The sequence below is a fragment of the Leucoraja erinacea genome, chromosome 20 (assembly GCF_028641065.1).
Source record: "Leucoraja erinacea ecotype New England chromosome 20, Leri_hhj_1, whole genome shotgun sequence".
Lineage (NCBI taxonomy): Eukaryota > Metazoa > Chordata > Chondrichthyes > Rajiformes > Rajidae > Leucoraja > Leucoraja erinaceus.
Window position 1 is genome coordinate 953,425 of NC_073396.1, and position 18,713 is coordinate 972,137.

The 18,713-nt window shown below is 44.0% G+C and overlaps 1 protein-coding gene across 2 annotated transcripts in view; it reads right to left on the reverse strand.

The window, feature by feature from the left end:
• The window catches only part of pgap6 (post-glycosylphosphatidylinositol attachment to proteins 6), a 44,650-nt gene that overhangs the window by 12,208 nt on the left and 13,729 nt on the right, over nt 1-18,713 (reverse strand). For both annotated transcript variants that reach the window (XM_055650972.1, XM_055650973.1), the window contains exons 6-13: nt 18,250-18,572; nt 15,174-15,270; nt 13,013-13,136; nt 8,365-8,507; nt 7,029-7,207; nt 5,685-5,831; nt 3,367-3,483; nt 1,978-2,176 (exon numbers count right to left, since the gene is read on the reverse strand). In XM_055650972.1, the coding sequence (XP_055506947.1) occupies nt 1,978-2,176; nt 3,367-3,483; nt 5,685-5,831; nt 7,029-7,207; nt 8,365-8,507; nt 13,013-13,136; nt 15,174-15,270; nt 18,250-18,572 (1,329 nt within the window). The remainder of the gene's footprint in view (nt 1-1,977; nt 2,177-3,366; nt 3,484-5,684; nt 5,832-7,028; nt 7,208-8,364; nt 8,508-13,012; nt 13,137-15,173; nt 15,271-18,249; nt 18,573-18,713) is intronic.

Consider the following 18,713-nt stretch of genomic DNA (forward strand, 5'->3'; position numbering starts at 1 on the left):
TGCAATCGGGCAAAATCACTGGTTCAATATCCTTGTTAGTAAAGGTGGCTGTACAGGCATTGCAATGTTGTGATTATAGATTCTGTGATTCTGCAACTCCAGACACATGTATTTCATTCCCAAAGACCTATCATGGCCTGTGCAAACCACAGATCTGACACTGTTTACTTTGCACTAGATGCAACCTCCTTCACAACTTCTGGTTTGTACAATATAATATTTGCAAATATTCTAACGTAAAGATTTAGTACTTGCATTGTGATAACATTCCATATGGATGTGGTGATAATTGAATGTAATGGGAATGCTGCAAGAGTGGAGAACAACTCCCATACTGATAGTGCACAGAACCTTCAATGGGTGAAATATGACATTTGCCCCCAAAATCAGATCAGATACTAAAGGCCCAAAAGAAAAATGTCCCGTATACTTATTAATGTCGGAAATATATATCGTATTTACACAGCAGTAGTCTTGGGTGCCTGTCTTTTTGCAAAAGCCACAAGTATATTTGGTGATAAAAGTTTGCTTGAAGTTCCTGTAAGGTGAAACATTGACTGCTGTCACCATGTTGGATGCAGCGTGTCCCAACTACACTCTGCCCCTGCCCTCACCACAAACGTAGCTTACGGGTCCAGAGAGTCCCCAGCACCAAGCACACGGACAGGACCCTTGTCCACAGCAACACAGGGGCAGGTTGCCCTCCAGTCACCAACGCTGCTTCCCTTGTCAGTGGCACTCTCATCCATTCATGAATTCAAAGAAAAATCTTAAAAATGCAAGGTGTCCTGTCCACCCAGCGAGAAGATGAAATGTAATTGCTAACACGCCCCCTTTCTGCCTCATACCCTACAGTAGTATAACATGTGTAGCTCAGAATGATCTATACACTTAGCACACATTACAGTCGATAAAATGAAATAAGATTCTGTATATTAGAATCATTGGTTATTTGGTTCTTGCATTTACTCACAAACTGAACCACAGCATGGAAATCCTGCCCAGGGAACCATTGAGTGATCTGTTCACAACATGGCACCGTTTCATGCATGGAGTAATGGCTACAGCAGTGCATCCTGCAGCTTGCGTGCACCTTCTGAGACTGGCATGGGTGCAGAGGCCCCTCCCTCCAGCAAGTGACCAAGATGCAGGCAGGTCCCAGTGACACACATCATGCTCCCGGGAGCACGCACACAGGCCAGAGCAACATGGACCAACTCATGCAACATACTCCAAACTAAGGAAGCTTCGAAATACACACCAGTTCTACATACACAATTTAGCCAGACAAATATTAAAGTGGGGTGTGGGGGTGGCAAACACAAATGAGTTTCAATGTCAACCCCCAATTAATAGATAAATTCAACATAATAAATCACCACGTAAGTTTTTTTTTAAAGTGCTAAGAAATGTGCTTAAAATCATAACTTTCAGTTCTTTAGTGTCTAAAGAAAAATAGCGACTACAGTAATATAACCCAGCTATTGATCTACTCACCCGCATCTTTCCTTTATTACATATGATCAATTCTCAGATTTAGTTAAAAATGAAGACTTTATGTTTCAAACAGAAAATGAAATGAATCAATTTGTAACCTAGTGTACTGCCCAATCTTATTATAGTCCAATCAAGTCCATGCAACTACCCTCTGCTCAAAGATGCCTCTTATGTTCAGGTACAAAAATGTCTGGCATATTGCAGAAAAAAGTCAAAAGTGAATGAAATGATCTTGTCATTTTCACAGAAGTTTAAAACATGTTGTGGTCATTATTTCTTTCACCACGGCAGAACAACTGAAAACAATTTAGGAATACAGACAGTCCTGTTACAAAAATAACCAGTTTCCTCTGGTTGACCAAATGCATCTAAATTGGTCTATTCAACAAACAACGTACAAGTCTTCTTTTATATTAGAACAAATCTGGTAGCCGCACGTAAACTTACGTGGCCAGAACCAGAGGCGGAGGTGTTTTTTACCTGGCGGTAACAAAAATACCACACTTCCAGCTACAAGAATGTGCCAGATGCTGTGCGTGTAATAATAGTTCTCCTTTGTTTCCAGAAATCCATACACAGCGATGGCAATTACTGCTGAACCTATCCCTGGCAATAAGAAAAATACCCAGCGCTTCCATGTGGGAGGATAACAATGGCGGCGTCTCACACACTGTGACACCTGCAAGTATAATGAAAATAAATCAGTCCTGCTGCCTTATTAGTAACCAACATATCATTTCAATTAAAAACCTGCAAGGATCTATCTATCTGCCTCACGAACGAGTCTCATCCGAGCACAGTCACACTGGAACCAGTGAGTGAATGAAACTCACCTCAATCATGGACTCCACATACATTAGTGGGTCGACTGGGCTTGTATTCACTGGAATTTAGAAGGATGAGAGGAAATCTTATAGAAACATATACAATTCTTAAAGGATTGGACAGGCTAGATGCAGGAAAAATTTTCCCGATGTTGGGGGAGTCCAGAACCAGGGGTTACAGTTTAAGAATAAGGTTTAGGCCATTTAGGACTGAGATGAGGGAACATTTCTTCACCCAGAGAGTTGTGAACCTGTGGAATTCTCTGCCACAGCAGGCAGTAGAGGCCAATAAACAATAGACATAGGTGCAGGAGTAGAGGCCATTCGGCCCTTCGAACCAGCACCGCCATTCAATGTGATCATGACTGATCATCCCCAATCAGTACCCCAATCCTGCCTTCTCCCCCTATCCCCTATCTTTAAGAGCCCTATCTAGCTCTCTCTTGAAAGTATCCAGAGAACTGGCCTCCACTGCCCTCTGAGGCAGAGAATTCCACAGACTCACAGCTCTGTGTGAAAAAACAATTGTGTGAAAGGCCAATTCACTGGATGTTTTCAAGAGAGGGTTAGATTTAGCTCTTAGGGCTAACGGAATCAAGGGATATGGCGAGCAGCCAGGAACAAGGTACTGATTGTGGATGATCAGCCATGATCATATTGAATGGCGGTGCTGGCTCAAAGGGCCGAATGGCCTCCTCCTGCACCTATTGTTCTATGTTTCTACAATTATCACCAGCACCCACAAGGCTAAATCGCAAACACTGGTGCGTGAACGATATGGACCGCAAGTTGTAGTCAAACACTCTTCAAGTAGATCAGACAACAAGACAACCCAGATGTTGAGGCGAGCACCAAAGCAAAGCACAAGCAACATGTTTTTCACACATACCCCATACACCATCTGTGTGAAACATCTGCTCCTCAGTCTTCCCTTCTCACCTTAAAGTTCATATTATTTCCATCCATCAACTTTGATCAAAATTAAAGTGAACACAAACATGTTTTAAACATTTTTACAACTAACAATGCCGGTATATCCACTCACCCACGCAGCTAACATGACGAGGATGGCAAAGAGACAGGGCCCCAGTAGGTTCCAGAGACCACGCCGATCTAACTGCATTGACATGGCAATCAACAAGGAGCCCAGGATAAAAAGCACCTTGAATAAAGAAAACAACAGTCCAGTGTAAATATATCACTTTCTTCAAATGTTATTGATACTAAGATGTTAATCTAAAGCATTGACCTTTGATCATAAGATCCATAAGTGATAGGAGCAGTATTAGGCCATTCGGCCAATCAAGTCTACTCCGCCATTCAATCATGGCTGATCTATCTCTCCCTCCTAACCCCATTCTCCTGCCTTCTCCCAATAACCCCTGACACCCGTACTAATCAAGAATCTATCTATCTCTGCTTTAAATATATCCACTGACTTGGCCTCCACAGCCGTCTGTGGCAATGAATTTTATTGATTCACCGCCCTCTGACTAAAGAAATTCCCACTCGTCTCTTTCCCAAAATAATCTTTTAATTCTGAGGCTGTGATCTCTAGTCCTTGACTGTTGCCAGGACTAGAGGGTGTGAGCTGCAGGGAGGGGTTGAGTAGGCTGGGTCTCTATTCCTTAGAGCGCAGGAGGATGAGGGGTGATCTTATAGAGGTGTATAAAATCATGAGAGGGATAGATTGGGTAGATGCACAGAATCTCTTGTCCAGAGTAGGGGAATCGAGGACCAGAGGACATAGGTTCAAGGTGAAGGGGAAAAGATTTAATAGGGGTAACTTTTTCACACAGAGGGTGGTGGGTGTATGGAACAAGCTGCCAGAGGAGGCAGTTGAGGCTGGGACTATCCCAACATTTAAGAAACAGTTAGACAGGTACATGGATAGGATAAGTATGGAAGGATATGGACCAAGCGCAGGCAGTTGGGACTAGTGTAGATGGGACATGTCGGCTGGTGTGGGCAAGTTAGGTCGCAGGGCCTGTTTCCACAGTGTATCACTCTATGACTAGTGGAAACATCCTCTCCACATTCACTTTATCCAAGTCTTTCTCTATTCCGTACGTTTCAATGAGGTCCTCCCTCAAAGCTCTTCCTTGTTGAATGTAGCCAGTAATATCCAATGCCCATTGACCTGTCGTGGATCTCAATACCTTGGCAGGTACAAATGTAACCCCTACAAATAATTCTCCAGTTCTGCACTATTAACCATTTCTATAAGGGGCCACCTGCTATACTTTATGCCAGCTAGTTCAGAGCCCTGAGGCTCAGGAATCAAATCCAATGGAAAAGGTTTGCTTTGGGATCGGGATTGGAAACTCATGCCAGTTGCTTTCCATATGGGCAATATTCTTGTGGTGTAAGACAGTCAGATGGTGAAGCAGAGGGTGGTTGGTGATGGTGAATAGCAACGACAAACACACATATTCAAGGTGATCCAGAAATAACATCAAAGCAGGGCAATGAGGACACATCAACATCCATTGTAGCCACTAGGTTGATTCATTAGACTTAAGTAACTTGCTTCTTGTTCACAGTGTGGGCATTAGGGAACTCCTCAACACATCACTCAACAAACTCTGCTTTCCTGTATCTACGATCCAACTACTTTGGCAAATTCTTTCATTTGTTTCACAGCCAGAAAGAGAAACCCTGGTGCATGGAACCACCCACCACCCGGACAGCAACTGATATGTAAACCCAAGTGAACTGCAGATGCTGGTGTGCAAAAAAAAAAAAAGCGGTGCTGCAGCATCTGTGGAGAACATGGATAGGTGACTCACAGAGTGCTGGAGTAACTCAGCGGGTCAGGCAGCATCTGTGGAGAACATGGATAGGTGACGTTTCACAGTGCTGGAGAGTGCGGGTCAGGGCAGTAACTGGATAGGGGGTTTCAGCTGGAGCAGCGGGTCAGGCAGCATCTGTGGAGAGCATGGATAGGTGACGTTTCACAGAGTGCTGGAGTAACTCAGCGGGTCAGGCAGCATCTGTGGAGAACATGGATAGGTGACGTTTCACAGAGTGCTGGAGTAACTCAGCGGGCCAGGCAGCATCTGTGGAGAACATGGATAGGTGACGTTTTGGGTCAAGACCCTTCTTCGGACTATGTCGGAGTCTGTGTCTACTTCTGTAAGCCAGCGTCGTCAGTTCCCATTGCCTCCTGTTTACTGCTTCACAGATTGCCAATTGCATCAAAGTCCATGAGTGATGAAAATACTCTGATGGTCAGTTCATTTTTTTTCCGAAATAATAATGCAATAAGTGCTGAAATATTATAACTCAACATGCAAAACATTCCAGTGGAAAGATGATTAAAAAATCCCAAATACCGCTTGAAGAATAGTTGTTGATACTTACATACTTCAGCTGGGATTTCAACCTGGCCATGCAGAGAACAGTGACCCAGACAGACAGGACTGAGCCCAGGAAGTCACAGTACTGCAGTGTGTCGTACTCCATGATGCACATAACCGCAATCCCTGGTTGGTCACACGCGTGGTAAAACTGCAAGGAGTACATTGGTTACATCGGCATTTCAATAGACAAGAGGCTATTGTTGTCATGGGTCCCAGATAGGACAATGACATTCTTATTTGCAGCACCACACAATATGTAAAAATATACACACACACACACACACACACGGAGTAACTCAGCGGGACAGGCAGCATCTCTGGTGAAAAGTAACAGGTGGCATTTCAGGTCGACCCGAAACGTCACCTGCTCCTTTTCTCCAGAGATGCTGTCTGACCCACTGAGTTACTCCATCTTAAATCCGAGTATTACAGCACCCTTTGTAGCGGCAGCAACTGGGGAATTGTGTCTGGTCACTCTGCTAAAGGGAGGATGTCGTAAAGCTGTAAAGAGTTCAGAGAAGATTCATGTGGAAGAGCTACAGGGAGAGGTTGGGCAGGCTAGGACTTTATTCTTTGGAACGCAGGAGGCTGAGGTGTGATCATAGAGGTGTTCACATGCCAAATCCAGTTTGACCTATATCCTGTTAAACTGGGCACGGAGAGGATAGTCTAAAATGAAATGGTGGCACAGAAAGTACAAGGCCTAGTTATTATTTTGGTCCAGGTACTTATTACCGAGTATCATTTCTAATGGGGGCAAATGTGGTTCACAGAAATGTCATGTACCTATACACTGTAAATAGATCAATTGTAAGCATGTATTGTCTTTCTGCTGACTGGTTAGCACACAACAAAAGCTTTTCACTGTACCTCGATACACGTGACAATAATCTGAACTGAACTGTCTCGGTGTATGACTGCTATACACGTGTGCTGTATCTCAGATGCTGATCGAATATGTATCTCAGCGTTTATATACAGTGATACTTGTACTGACGTGTATACAAAAATGAATATCACTGCACCTCGGTACAATAAAGGACCAGACCATGTACATTCCTGGCCACCGTATACCAGAACTAATTGTAGGTACAACAACATTTAAAATACATTTGGACAGGGTTGTAAAGGGTGAGAGGGATATGGACCAAATGTGGGTCGGTGGGACCAGTGTAGATGGGGCATCATGTTTGACATGGGAAAATTGGGCAGAAGGGCCTGTTTCCATGCTGTGTGACTCAGTTCATCACAGTAAAAAGGACAGCCTTAAAATGATTTATCATCGTTTTGATCAAAATGGGAATGAACACATTGTTAAAAGTATGTCTACTGATGTAAAGATTACCGTTGAGAAAACCATAGTGAAGAGATACACAGCAGCCTCCACAAAGTAATAGCGATGAACGGCCACCACAATGGCGGGGATGAAGACCAGATTACTCAATGTCAGCAGCATAGTTGCCAGCAATTGCTTTTGGTATGACTGAGCGTGGGTGTCATCTGTACAGCTCCATCCACTCCAGCCTGAGGGATCACACACACACAAGAGGCACAGTTATATTCCCACTTGGAGCAAGCACAAAGCATGGGGAGTTCACTAACAACACTGGCATAGTCAAATGCAACAGTACCACCTCTATTGAAGTTACTTCATTATGTTGATATTCAAAAATTCTATAATCCTTCAACAATATTAAATCTAGAACAATTCACACACGTTCCTTTGTCCATCAGTCATGAAACCGAGCTTTTTGTATTATTTTGGTACCTAGGTACATTAAACTAATAATGCCAATGCAATAATATGTCATATGTTGATAGAATGGAGCGGCTGGGCTTGTACACTCTGGAGTTTAGAAGGATGAGGGGAGATCTTATTGAAACATATGATTATTAAGGGTGTGGACACGCTAGAGGCAGGAAACATGTTCCCGATATTGGGGGGAGTCCAGAACCAGGGGCCACAGTTTAAGAATAAGGAGGAACGGAAACATTTAGAACGGAGACGAGGAAACACTTTTGTGAGTTGTGAGTCTGTGGAATTATCTGCCTCAGAGGGCAGTGGAGGCAGGTTCTCTGGATATTTTAAAGAGAGAGCTAGATAGGGCTCTTGAAAATAGCGGAGTCTGGGAATATGGGGAGAAGGCAGGAACTGGGTATTGATTGGGGATGATCAGCCATGATCACATTGAATGGCGGTGCTGGCTCGAAGGGCCGAATGGCCTCTACTCCTGCACCTATTGTCTAATAAGCCAGACACACAATTTGATGAACATGACCCAGGCTACAGAACGAGTGATGGGGTAACACTGCGTGTCAGCCAACATCGATGGTGGACATGGACAGGTGACAGGTCGGGACCCTTCATAGCTCCAGACCCACAATGTTCCCCCATCCATGTTATCCAGCGATGCAGCCTGACCCGCAGGGTTACTCCAGCACTGTTTGGTTTAAATGAGCGTCTGCAGTTCCTTGTGTCTACAGAGAGAGAGTTTGCCTTTGAAGGTTTTTTTATATATGTTAGATATTCCAGTGAGCTAGCTGGTAAAATCGCAAACAAACGGGCAATGCTTTGACTGCCTGGAAATGAAGTTAACTGGTTAATTTGTCAATCAAACCTCAGATGGACTGGTGTGATTATTGATCGGGGAGGATCGGCGATCAGCTACCGTTGTACCCACCTGCTTTACAAACACATGCAGCATAGAGATATCCATGAGCTCGAAGCAGCCTGCATTCTCCGTACACACCACAATCACCAATACAGGGACTCAGTACGGTCGAAACTCCAACCCGGGCAGTCTCGTTCCCACAATCATCGCCACTAAAAGACAGAAACCCCCCGTTAATCCTCAATGACATCCGTCAATAATTGACAGTGTGTGCTCTCTCTGAATGTTTATTAATGAACAGTTGGTTTTCGGTACAAAGGCCTCCACAGAGGTGAAGGAGCATCAGGCAGGATGGGATATGTGTGACACCGTGTAGCCCTAGTTATACAGCACCAACTCCACCAGGCTGATCTCAACCCACCCAAACCATTAACTGTACCGTTGACCTTCTACACAATATGTGCATCGTTCAACCTTATTATTAGTTTGTGCATTTTTTTAAGCATTTCAGCACAAAAGCTGAAGTCTCAGAATGTATCTTCAATTTAGAATCTGAAGTCTACAACACAATTATCCCAAAAGAAAGTTTAAATCACCCTCCAAAATATGAACTCATGCATTTGGGCAGCAGTAAAATAGCTGGCTGCAACCTGTGTACACATCTGATACATGGCATCAAATATCAGCATGTTACCTCAAGTATCACACTGAAAGATGCTTTACCACAATTAAACTCTGGATATGGAGAGGATGTTTCCACTAGAGGGAGAGTCTAGGACCAGAGGGCACAGCCTCAGAATTAAAGGGTGTTCTTTTAGGAAGGAGATGAGGAGGAATTTCTTTAGTCAGAGGGTGGTGAATCTGTGGAATTCTTTGCTACAGAAAGGCTGTGGAGGCCAAGTCAGTGGATATATTTAAGGCAGTTAGATAGATTCTTGATTAGTATGGGTCAGGTGTTATGGGGAGAAGGCAGGAGAATTGGGTTATGAGAGATAGATCAGCCATGATTGAATGGCAGAGTAGACTGGATGGGCCGAATGGCCAAATTCTGCTCCTATCACTTATGATCTTCTGATGTTTCACCTGGAGGCTGATCCATATCTCGTACATGGCTGTGCAATCAACTATTCAGCCTCCTTATTTATGGATTAGAACCTGATATACATTAAATTAAAAAGAGCCTTTGGTTTAGGTTTGACTTCACAGCCCCATTGCAGAGTTGTGGGTCAGCACCACCTTGTGAAGGGTCACCTTGTGAAGGGTCAGTGTGCCCCCCATGGTCACCTTGTGAAGGGTCAGTGTGCCTCTCTCCCATGGTCACACTAACATTACCACAACACCATGCAGAATACTGCTTTGTCTTCATTCACTGGGCCCGGTGTTCATTACATTTGTTTTTTAATTCCCAATCTTATAATTGGTGGTAGGTTTGAGATGTTGGGTCAGTGTCGAGTGGCAGATGAAGCCTACACTGTGGTCTCTCAGTGGGGTGCCTGCACCAAGCTTCAGTGCGGCCCTTACCAAATCATCACTCACCTTGGAGTAACCCAGTCTCAACGATAAGTTTCAACAATTCCTTGCACAGTACACCAAAGATTAGTTATGAATAGCATGGGAGTCCCGGAAAGCTGAATCTTACGTTCCAGCACGACCAAACATACAACTAATTCAAGATGAAAAATACTGCCTTGCACCATGACGTATGTAACACATCAATCTAAATATCCATAATGTAGACATACTAGTTCATAGAAATATGGTCGTTACCTCTCTCCCAATCTTATGCCAGACAAATGCACACTATATTTGAAGAGATTACTTATAGATACATAGAAAATAGGTGCAGGAGTAGGCCATTCGGCCCTTCGAGCCAGCACCGCGTTTCAATGTGATCATGGCTGATCACCCACAATCAGTACCCTGTTCCTGCCTTCCCCCCATATCCCTTGATTCCACTAGCCCAAAGAGCTCTATCTAACTCTCTTTTGAATACATCCAGTAAATCAGCTTCTACTGCCTTCTGAGGCAGAGGATTCCACAGATTCACAACTCTCTGGGTGAAAAAGTGTTTCCTCATCTCAGTTCTAAATGGTGTGCCCCTTATTCTTAGACTGTGACCCCTGGCACTGTACTCCCCCTACATCAGGAACATATTTCCTGCACCTAACTTGTCCAATCCCTTAATAATTTTATATGTTTCTATAAGATCCTCTCTCATCCTTGTAAATTCCAGTGATAGGCAGGGCTATGGCTTGTCCCAACTTGTGCTCAGTATTATTGATAGGCATTCCACTTATGTTAAGGTTTGTAAACACAAAGCCCCAGCTACTTCAGATTAATTAAACAGAATCCAGGTTAATTCCTTCCAGCCTGAAGAATCACCAGCCTCTCTCACAACAATCTCCAGAACAAGGGGTCACAGTTTAAGGATAAGGGGGAAATCTTTTAGGACCGAGATGAGAAAAACATTTTTCACACAGAGAGTGGTGAATCTCTGGAATTCTCTGCCACAGAAGGTAGTTGAGGCCACAGTTCATTGGCTATATTTAAGAGGGAGTTAGATGTGGCCCTTGTGGCTAAAGGGATCAGGGGGTATGGAGAGAAGGCAGGTACAGGATACTGAGTTGGATGATCAGCCATGATCATATTGAATGGCGGTGCAGGCTCAAAGGGCCGAATGGCCTCTACTCCTGCACCTATTTTCTATGTTTCCAGAACAAATGAACTAGCCTTCTACAGTATTGCTGCGCTGGACACTAAGTGACACAGAAGCCAATTCTACTGTCCGACATAACATCTTGGAATTGCATATTTTGCTGTCATGATACAAGGGGCTCATGTATAAACAAGACTTGATTGATCAGTTGGCATGCACTTCACTAAAGACGTAAGGCTTGAAGAATATTCAAATCATTGGTTTTTCAACTTTCAACGTCCATTCGGTCCATTATTTATGAACTTTATTCAAATTCTATTCCTTATTCCTTGCCCCTTACATACAAACCCGGGATGGCCGTCAGCCTAGGCTCATTGTTGCCATTCACACAAACACATCAGGACATGATGAACCAAGCTGCACGGGGGCAGCACGGTGGCACAGCGCTAGCATCGCTGCCCCACAGACCCGGGTTCCATCCCGACTACGGGTGCTGCCTGTACGGAGTTTGCACGTTCTCCCCGTGACCTGGTAGCTTCTGTTTCCTCCCACACTCCAAAGGCGTAGAGGATTACAGATTAATTGGCTTGGTGTAAATGTAAATTATCCCTAGTGTGTGTGGGAGTGTTAGTGTGTGGGGGGATCATTAGTCAGTACGGACTCGGTGGGCCGAAGGGCCTGTTTCCACCCTGTATCTCTAAACTAAACAAAAAAGCACTAAAAGCCAATGTGAAGCCATGGCAATATAATCTGGGGTGGCACTCACTGCATTACTGTGAGTTTAATAGATCTCATGTGAACTTTAAGTAGACAAAAATGCTGGAGAAACTCAGCGGGTGAGGCAGCATCTATGTAGGGAAGGAGTAGGTGACGTTTCGGGTTGAATTTTGACCCTTCTTTATGTGAACTATGAACGGTTTGGTTTGGTCATTGATCTGTTGTTAAAAGTCATGAATCTCTCTTAAGTCTATCTCACGGTTGTTATCAGCAGAGGAATACTGCTTTCATCAACAAATTACCCGACACACTTTCATATATTTGCATTTAGTGATGGTGAAATGCTTTAGGATGTAAGCGAGTTCGGTATTCCGACTGTGCAAGCCCAGGGCAAAGGTCACAATGCATAAACATTGATGGAAAGCATTGAAGCAGTGGCCCTTTATTCCTTCCGTTTTTTCCCAGCTTTGATTCTTCTAGGTAAGAAAATACTGCTTTCAAACTACGGAATAGTTGTATTTGTTAAAAGTGCGTTTGTTAAAAGTTAAGATTATTTTGTTGTTTTTATTGCTTTATTATGCTTTGGTGAGTGAGCGCGATTGTGCTCGTCCATGGTCGGTGTCGGGCCCGGGTCCTGCTGAGTTGCTGCTGGGCCGTCCCCCCATCCCCCTCCCCGTCCTCCCCCCCGTCCCCTCCCCCTCCCCCCCCCCCTCCCCCCCCCCCCCCTCCCCGTCCCCGTCCCCCCCCCTCCCCGTCCCCCTCCCAGTCCCCCTCCCCCTCCCCTCCCCTCCCGGGTATCTCGTCCCTGTCTGGGGGAGGCCGGAGGTGTTGGGCCGAACTAGTCGAGCCGGCGTGAGGAGGAGGCTGTTGCTGCTGCTGCGCTTTGCATAGACCTGGGCAAGCGCAGTCAATAGACAATAGGTGCAGGAGTAGGCCATTTGGCCCTTCGAGCCAGCACCGCCATTCAATGTGATCATGGCTGATCATCCCCAATCAGTACCCCGTTCCTGCCTTCTCCCCATATCCCCTGACTCCGCTATTTTTAAGAGCCCTATCTAGCTCTCCCTTGAAAGCATCCAGAGAACCTGCCTCCACTGCCCTTAAATCGGAAGTAGTTGGAATACGGAACTCGCTTATTGGAGCAGCTCCAGAAATGTAATGCTGCTTGATCTTGGCAGGATTAAAATGTTTTGTACTTACATTTGAACATTTGAGCATATTGAAATAACCAATCAGTTACTATATAGTTATTATACCATGACCTGAGTTGGTCTAGTTAAGTCTAAGTCAATGAAAGACTATTTGATTTTGAATGACCGATTTCATTATCAACAGTGGCCTCACCCTTTATCATTGGGGCACAGGATTTGCAAGGAGAGATACCAACGGCTTGTCTCTGGGTAAGGAACATGAAGGTATGTTGATAATAGCGAAGTATTCATTTTAAGTAGATATCCCAAAGATAAAGCTTTGAAAAGAAAAACATATATTATAAAGCATACAATGCATAAAAACAAAAGCCGAAACGATGTTGTCTTAAACATATACTTAAGCAATGCAAAGTCCTGAGCAGACCCATGGTGTCATGAAGCACTTTGATTTGGTCCCTACATGCAGAGTTATGCAAGAGTATTTAAGGAGGAACTGCAGATGCTGGAAAATCGAAGGTAGACAAAAATGCTGGAGAAACTCAGCGGGTGCAGCAGCATCTATGGAGCGAAGGAGAGAGGCAACGTTTCGGGCCGAAACCCTTATGCAAGAGTAGTTGAGACAATGAGCTGTGATCACCCACAGCCACCGTGTGGATCAACGTTTGAAACATCATTCCAACCATTACAAGTAGTCACAGCATGAACGAGCTGGGCTCGACGATTTCAATAGAATCATTGGAGAAACTTGTGAAAAGTTGGCAACAACCATGTCGAATGTAGAACAGATTTAAAGGAATGTGACTGAGCTTTGAAAGGCGCAGAGATTTCATAAAGCTAAGGCTGCTTCCTAACCTCAACTCATCTCTTCACTTGTGGACTTGCATACTCCAAACAAGAGAATTGTAAGCTTCCATTTAACCTGACCAAATAAATAAACGCATCAAAAATTCCACCAAGGTAGAGAGACTCGGGATCCCCAGAGAGGCAATGCTTCAATCGAAGCAGATATATGGAAGGTCCATGACACGATACAACTTTATTTATCCCAGGAGGGAAATTAAAACACAACCAGATGCATGAAACATGAAATTAGAGTGACGAGTGAATCGTCCAGGATTTGGGGTGCAAAGATTGCGGTGGGGGGGAGTCAGACTCCGTCTCAGTCTCAGTCTCAGTCTACCCCACGACAGAAGGGAGAGGAGTTGTACAGATTGATAGCCACAGGGAAGAAGGATCTCCTGTGGCGTTCTGTGCTGCATCTTGGTGGAACCAGTCTGTTGCTGAAGGTGCTCCTCAGGTTGACCAGTGTGTCACGGAGGGGGTGTGAGCTGTGTTGTCCAGGATGCTCCGCAGTTTGAGGAGCATCCTCACCTCCAAGCCCACCCCCCATGAATCCAACTCCGCCCCCAGGGAGCACCGCAATCCCAGAGCCTGGGAGAGATGTCATGTGATGGAAGCCTGCAGAATGTAAAGATAATATTCTATGTCCTGGTGCAAGACTAATTCTTTACTAACCCCAAGGTATTTGCTTCAGCCAATGATAAACTCTATGGGCAATGTCACTTCCTAATGAGAGATTGGTTCCATCAAAGGGATTTGGTTTTTCAGAAAGATCTTCTGCAGTTGAAGACCAATGTTTAGAACTCTTCCAATGCATGATTCTACCCACTGGGAATGGACATCAGAAACAATGAACTATGTTCCCACAAGTTTCTGTACATTAGTTTGAAGAACAGAAGATGCATTGTTTAGTTACACATTTTTCCCCCATAGTCATCCAGCATGAAGACAGGCACTTCAGTTCCACCCGCACCATTCACACCTAGATGCCCCATGTAAGTAAGGAGTCTCAGTTGCCCGTGTTTGGCTCATATCTCTAAACACATCTTATCCATGTATAAGTCCAAGTGTCTTTTCAATTTGTTACAGTCCCAGCCTCAACTACCTCCTCTGGCAGCGCGTTCCACACACCCACCACTAAGTGAATAAATGCATAATAAGCTCTAAGGAAGCTCTGTTTACAAAAATATTTCAGATTAGTCTTCTGCGCAAAGAACACGAGGGAATTTATAAAGAAATTCAAAAGACAAGGCAAATGTCAGGTCAGCAGAGCAGCACACACCAAGGAGAGAGAACCCAGTGAAATTCACAAAGGAATCAAATACCGGCAGATCCCTCAAGCCACATACAAACCCTGCCATTGATATAATCTCCACACAGCTGTATTCAGTACCAAGATAGATTTTCAACAGAGTCAAATGTACCATAATGTCGAGAAAGCAAGTTCAAGCTGAGTGAAAGCATCAATGAGATAATGATTGGAGCTACATTGATATTTGTGAAGTGTTACATACCTTCTCCACAGTTGTTAGAGTTGGCATCCATGGCTATCACAGGGGAGCCGGCACTCAGGCATGCAAACACCGTTGCATTTTCAGTCAACAGTGACGTCTAAAAGATTGAAAACAATTTCCTTACGTTTCCCTTAATAATAAACCGTTTAGAAATGTGTTCTTGATCTTTCAGTTTGAGAGCAAGCTGATGAAGCGTAATGATGGACAAGTCTAGAAGGAAGATGGGCAATAAAAGGTGCAGCTGGTAGAAAAGGCAATTAAATAGGTAACAGGAAAACAGAAGATAAACCTGTGTAGAAAAGTGAATGCAGTTATTCTTGCAAACAGGGTGAAACATAGAAACTATTCACGTTGTGATTACATGCTAGTGGAAGCCAATGTACTTGGCAAGATGGAGATACAAACAGGCCAAAAGCACTTTGAGCCCATTTCCTTTTTCATACGGTGAATTCAATACTCTGCATTCCCTTCATTTCATGTTTTTTCTTTTGTATGCATAGTTCCAAATTTATGCTGGGACTTTATGAAAGGACTTATGCTGGGACTTATGAAAGGTTAAAATGTATACTTTTGATAGAATCAAATCATTAACATTTTATCCGTCTCTGTCAAACCTGATCAGATTACAGGAAGGCAGATTATTATCTGAATGGTGTCAAGTTGGGAAAGGGGAAGTACAATGAGATCTGTGGGTCCTTGTTCGTCAGTCACTGAAAATAAGCATGCAGATACAGCAGGCAGTAACGAAAGCTAATGGCATGTTGGCCTTCATAACAAGAGGAGTTGAGTATAGGAGCAAATAGGTCCTTCTGCAGTTGTACAGGGCCCTAGTGAGACCACACCTGGAGTGTTACGTGCAGTTTTAGTTTCCAAATTTGAGAAAGGACATTCTTGCTATTGAGGGAGTACATCGTAGGTTCACGAGGTTAATTCCTGGGATGTCGGGACTGTCATATGTTGATAGAATAGAGCAGCTGGGCTTGTATACTCTGGAATTTAGAAGGATGAGAGGAGATCTTATTGAAACATAAGATTATTAAGGGATTGGACACGCTAGAGGCAGGAAACATGTTTCCGATGTTTGGGGAGTCCAGAACCAGGGGCCACAGTTTAAGAATAAGGGATAGGCCATTTAGAACAGAGATGAGGAGAAAAAAAATTCACCCAGAGAGTTGTGAGTCTGTGGAATTCTCTGCCTCAGAGGGCGGTGGAGGCCAATTCTCTGGATACTTTTAAGAGAGAGCTAGATAGGGCTGTTGAAGAAACGGGGTCAGGGGATATGGGGAGAAGGCAGGAACGGGGTACTGATTGTGGATGATCAGCCATGATCACATTGAATGGAGGTGCTGGCTCGAAGGGCCGAATGGCCTACTCCTGCACTTATTGTCTATTGAAACCCTTCTGCTACAGTCAGTCTTTTCACCAGCAAGAAGCATAAACTCACATATGCTGGAAATCTGAAGCAGAAATACAACCTAACAGAAACACTGTTTTCTCCAAGATCTTGGCCGACCTGCTGACTGTTCCCAAATATAGAAACAAAATGCCAAAATAACCCAGTGGTCAGACAATATCTCTGGTGAAAAAGAATGGGGGTGAGTTTTGGGTTGGGACCCTTCTTTAGGCTGTTCCCAACATATGTTGTCTCTTTATCTAATTTGCCATTGTTACAATAAGCAAACCTTAACAGGAATAGAGATATGTCGGGATCTGTTCCTTGTTCCATCACATCACCAGAGAAATGCTTAAGCTCACATGACATCACATAGACTACAAAGCCAGCGGGACAAAATCAGAGCATTTTGAACATTGGACTATAAATGGTCCACTTAACTGTAAACTGTTTATAAGAACTAATAGGGCAACTGAAGATGTTGCAATGAGATGAAAAGCTGAAGACCTTGGTGAACTGGGAAATCAATTTGTTTCATCGAAATCGGTCACTTTGAGAGTTTCCTTGTTTAGGGAAATGCAAATTAGAACATGTGAAGTGAGTGTCAGATTGGGCCCAGAATGTACAAACAGCCAAAGAAAAGCTCAGTTTAAAGCAGGCAGATACAATTAATAATAACATTAACATTGACAGTTACTGAAATTGACAGATACAATTAAAGAATGAAACGCCACATATGAATCAAATCGTGGTAACAAAAAGGGTGACTGACTCAAAACTAACTCCAATCACATCGCAAAAAGGCCACTGCTGCTGCAGTGGATAGGACTCAACTTTCTTGTGCAAATTTAGTTTATATCCACTGTATTTCAATGTACTTCAAGAGCGCGGCAGGCAGCAGGGTGATATATCTGGGAGGCTAACAAACAGCAATGTCTAGGCCTAAAGAACAGACTGCTGGGGCAACTCAGTGGGTCAGGCAGCATCTGTGGAGAACATGGATAGGTGACGTTTCACAGAGTGCTGGAGTAACTCAGCGGGTCAGGCAGCATCTGTGGAGAACATGGATAGGTGACGTTTCACAGTGCTGGAGTAACTCTGTGGGTCAGGCAGCATCTGTGGAGAACATGGATAGGTGACGTTTCACAGTGCTGGAGTAACTCAGTGGGTCAGGCAGCATCTGTGGAGAACATGGATAGGTGACGTTTCACAGTGCTGGAGTAACTCTGTGGGTCAGGCAGCATCTGTGGAAGGAAGTAGACGCGAGATGGCTGAAGATTCCAGCATCTGCAATCTCCTGTGTCTCTACATCCTCCAGGTATCAGAGTCCATATGCACTTTTGACAGTACCTGAAATTGCTGTATCATTTGCACATAAATTAAAGCAAGTGTCAGTAACTTCCAATAGAACGGTGTTCCTGCTCTCTCCCTGTGGGCAGTTATGCTCAGCAACGTGGAAGTTCAAAGGAATAAATGGCATCAAGTTGTACCACAGCCAATCCAATGAATATTGCCGACATTTTCTGACAAAACGAGGTGAGGGTGGGGAGGGGGGAGATTGAACAACAAAGCGGAGATAAATGATTAAACACCTCTCCTGCAACTACAGAAGTAAACCTGCACTCTGAGATAGGCTGATGCAGCAGCTGGTGGCAACGTCATGGGAAGAAATCAAAACCATACCTTATTTAATTGTAAATTTAAGATAATGGTCCCACCACTGTCTCGTCCTGTATTCAAGTTCAGTAACAGAATGATGGGATAGTCAGACGTGACGGCCACCTCCGGTCCATTCAAAACATAAAACCTGACAGAAGCAATATCCAAAGCTTCCCGCAGAACAGGCCGAGTACGGAAACACGATCGCTGCACATTTGTTGCTTCAGTAGTATTTGTCCTCATGCTGGCTGCAAACATCTCCTCGTTGTTCATTGTTACATCTTTACTAAACATAGTTAAGTTTTTAAATAGAATAGGAAGATATCCACTCTCTGTAGGTGTACATACTGCAAAAGACAAAGTTTACATTTAGACAACTTGTGGACATTACACAGGTTATGCAAATTTTAAATATGTTAAAGTTCACCCAGTTGCTTGCTCCTCCCATTGCTGCCATTTGAACCGTATCGTATCTCTGTCCGCACTGC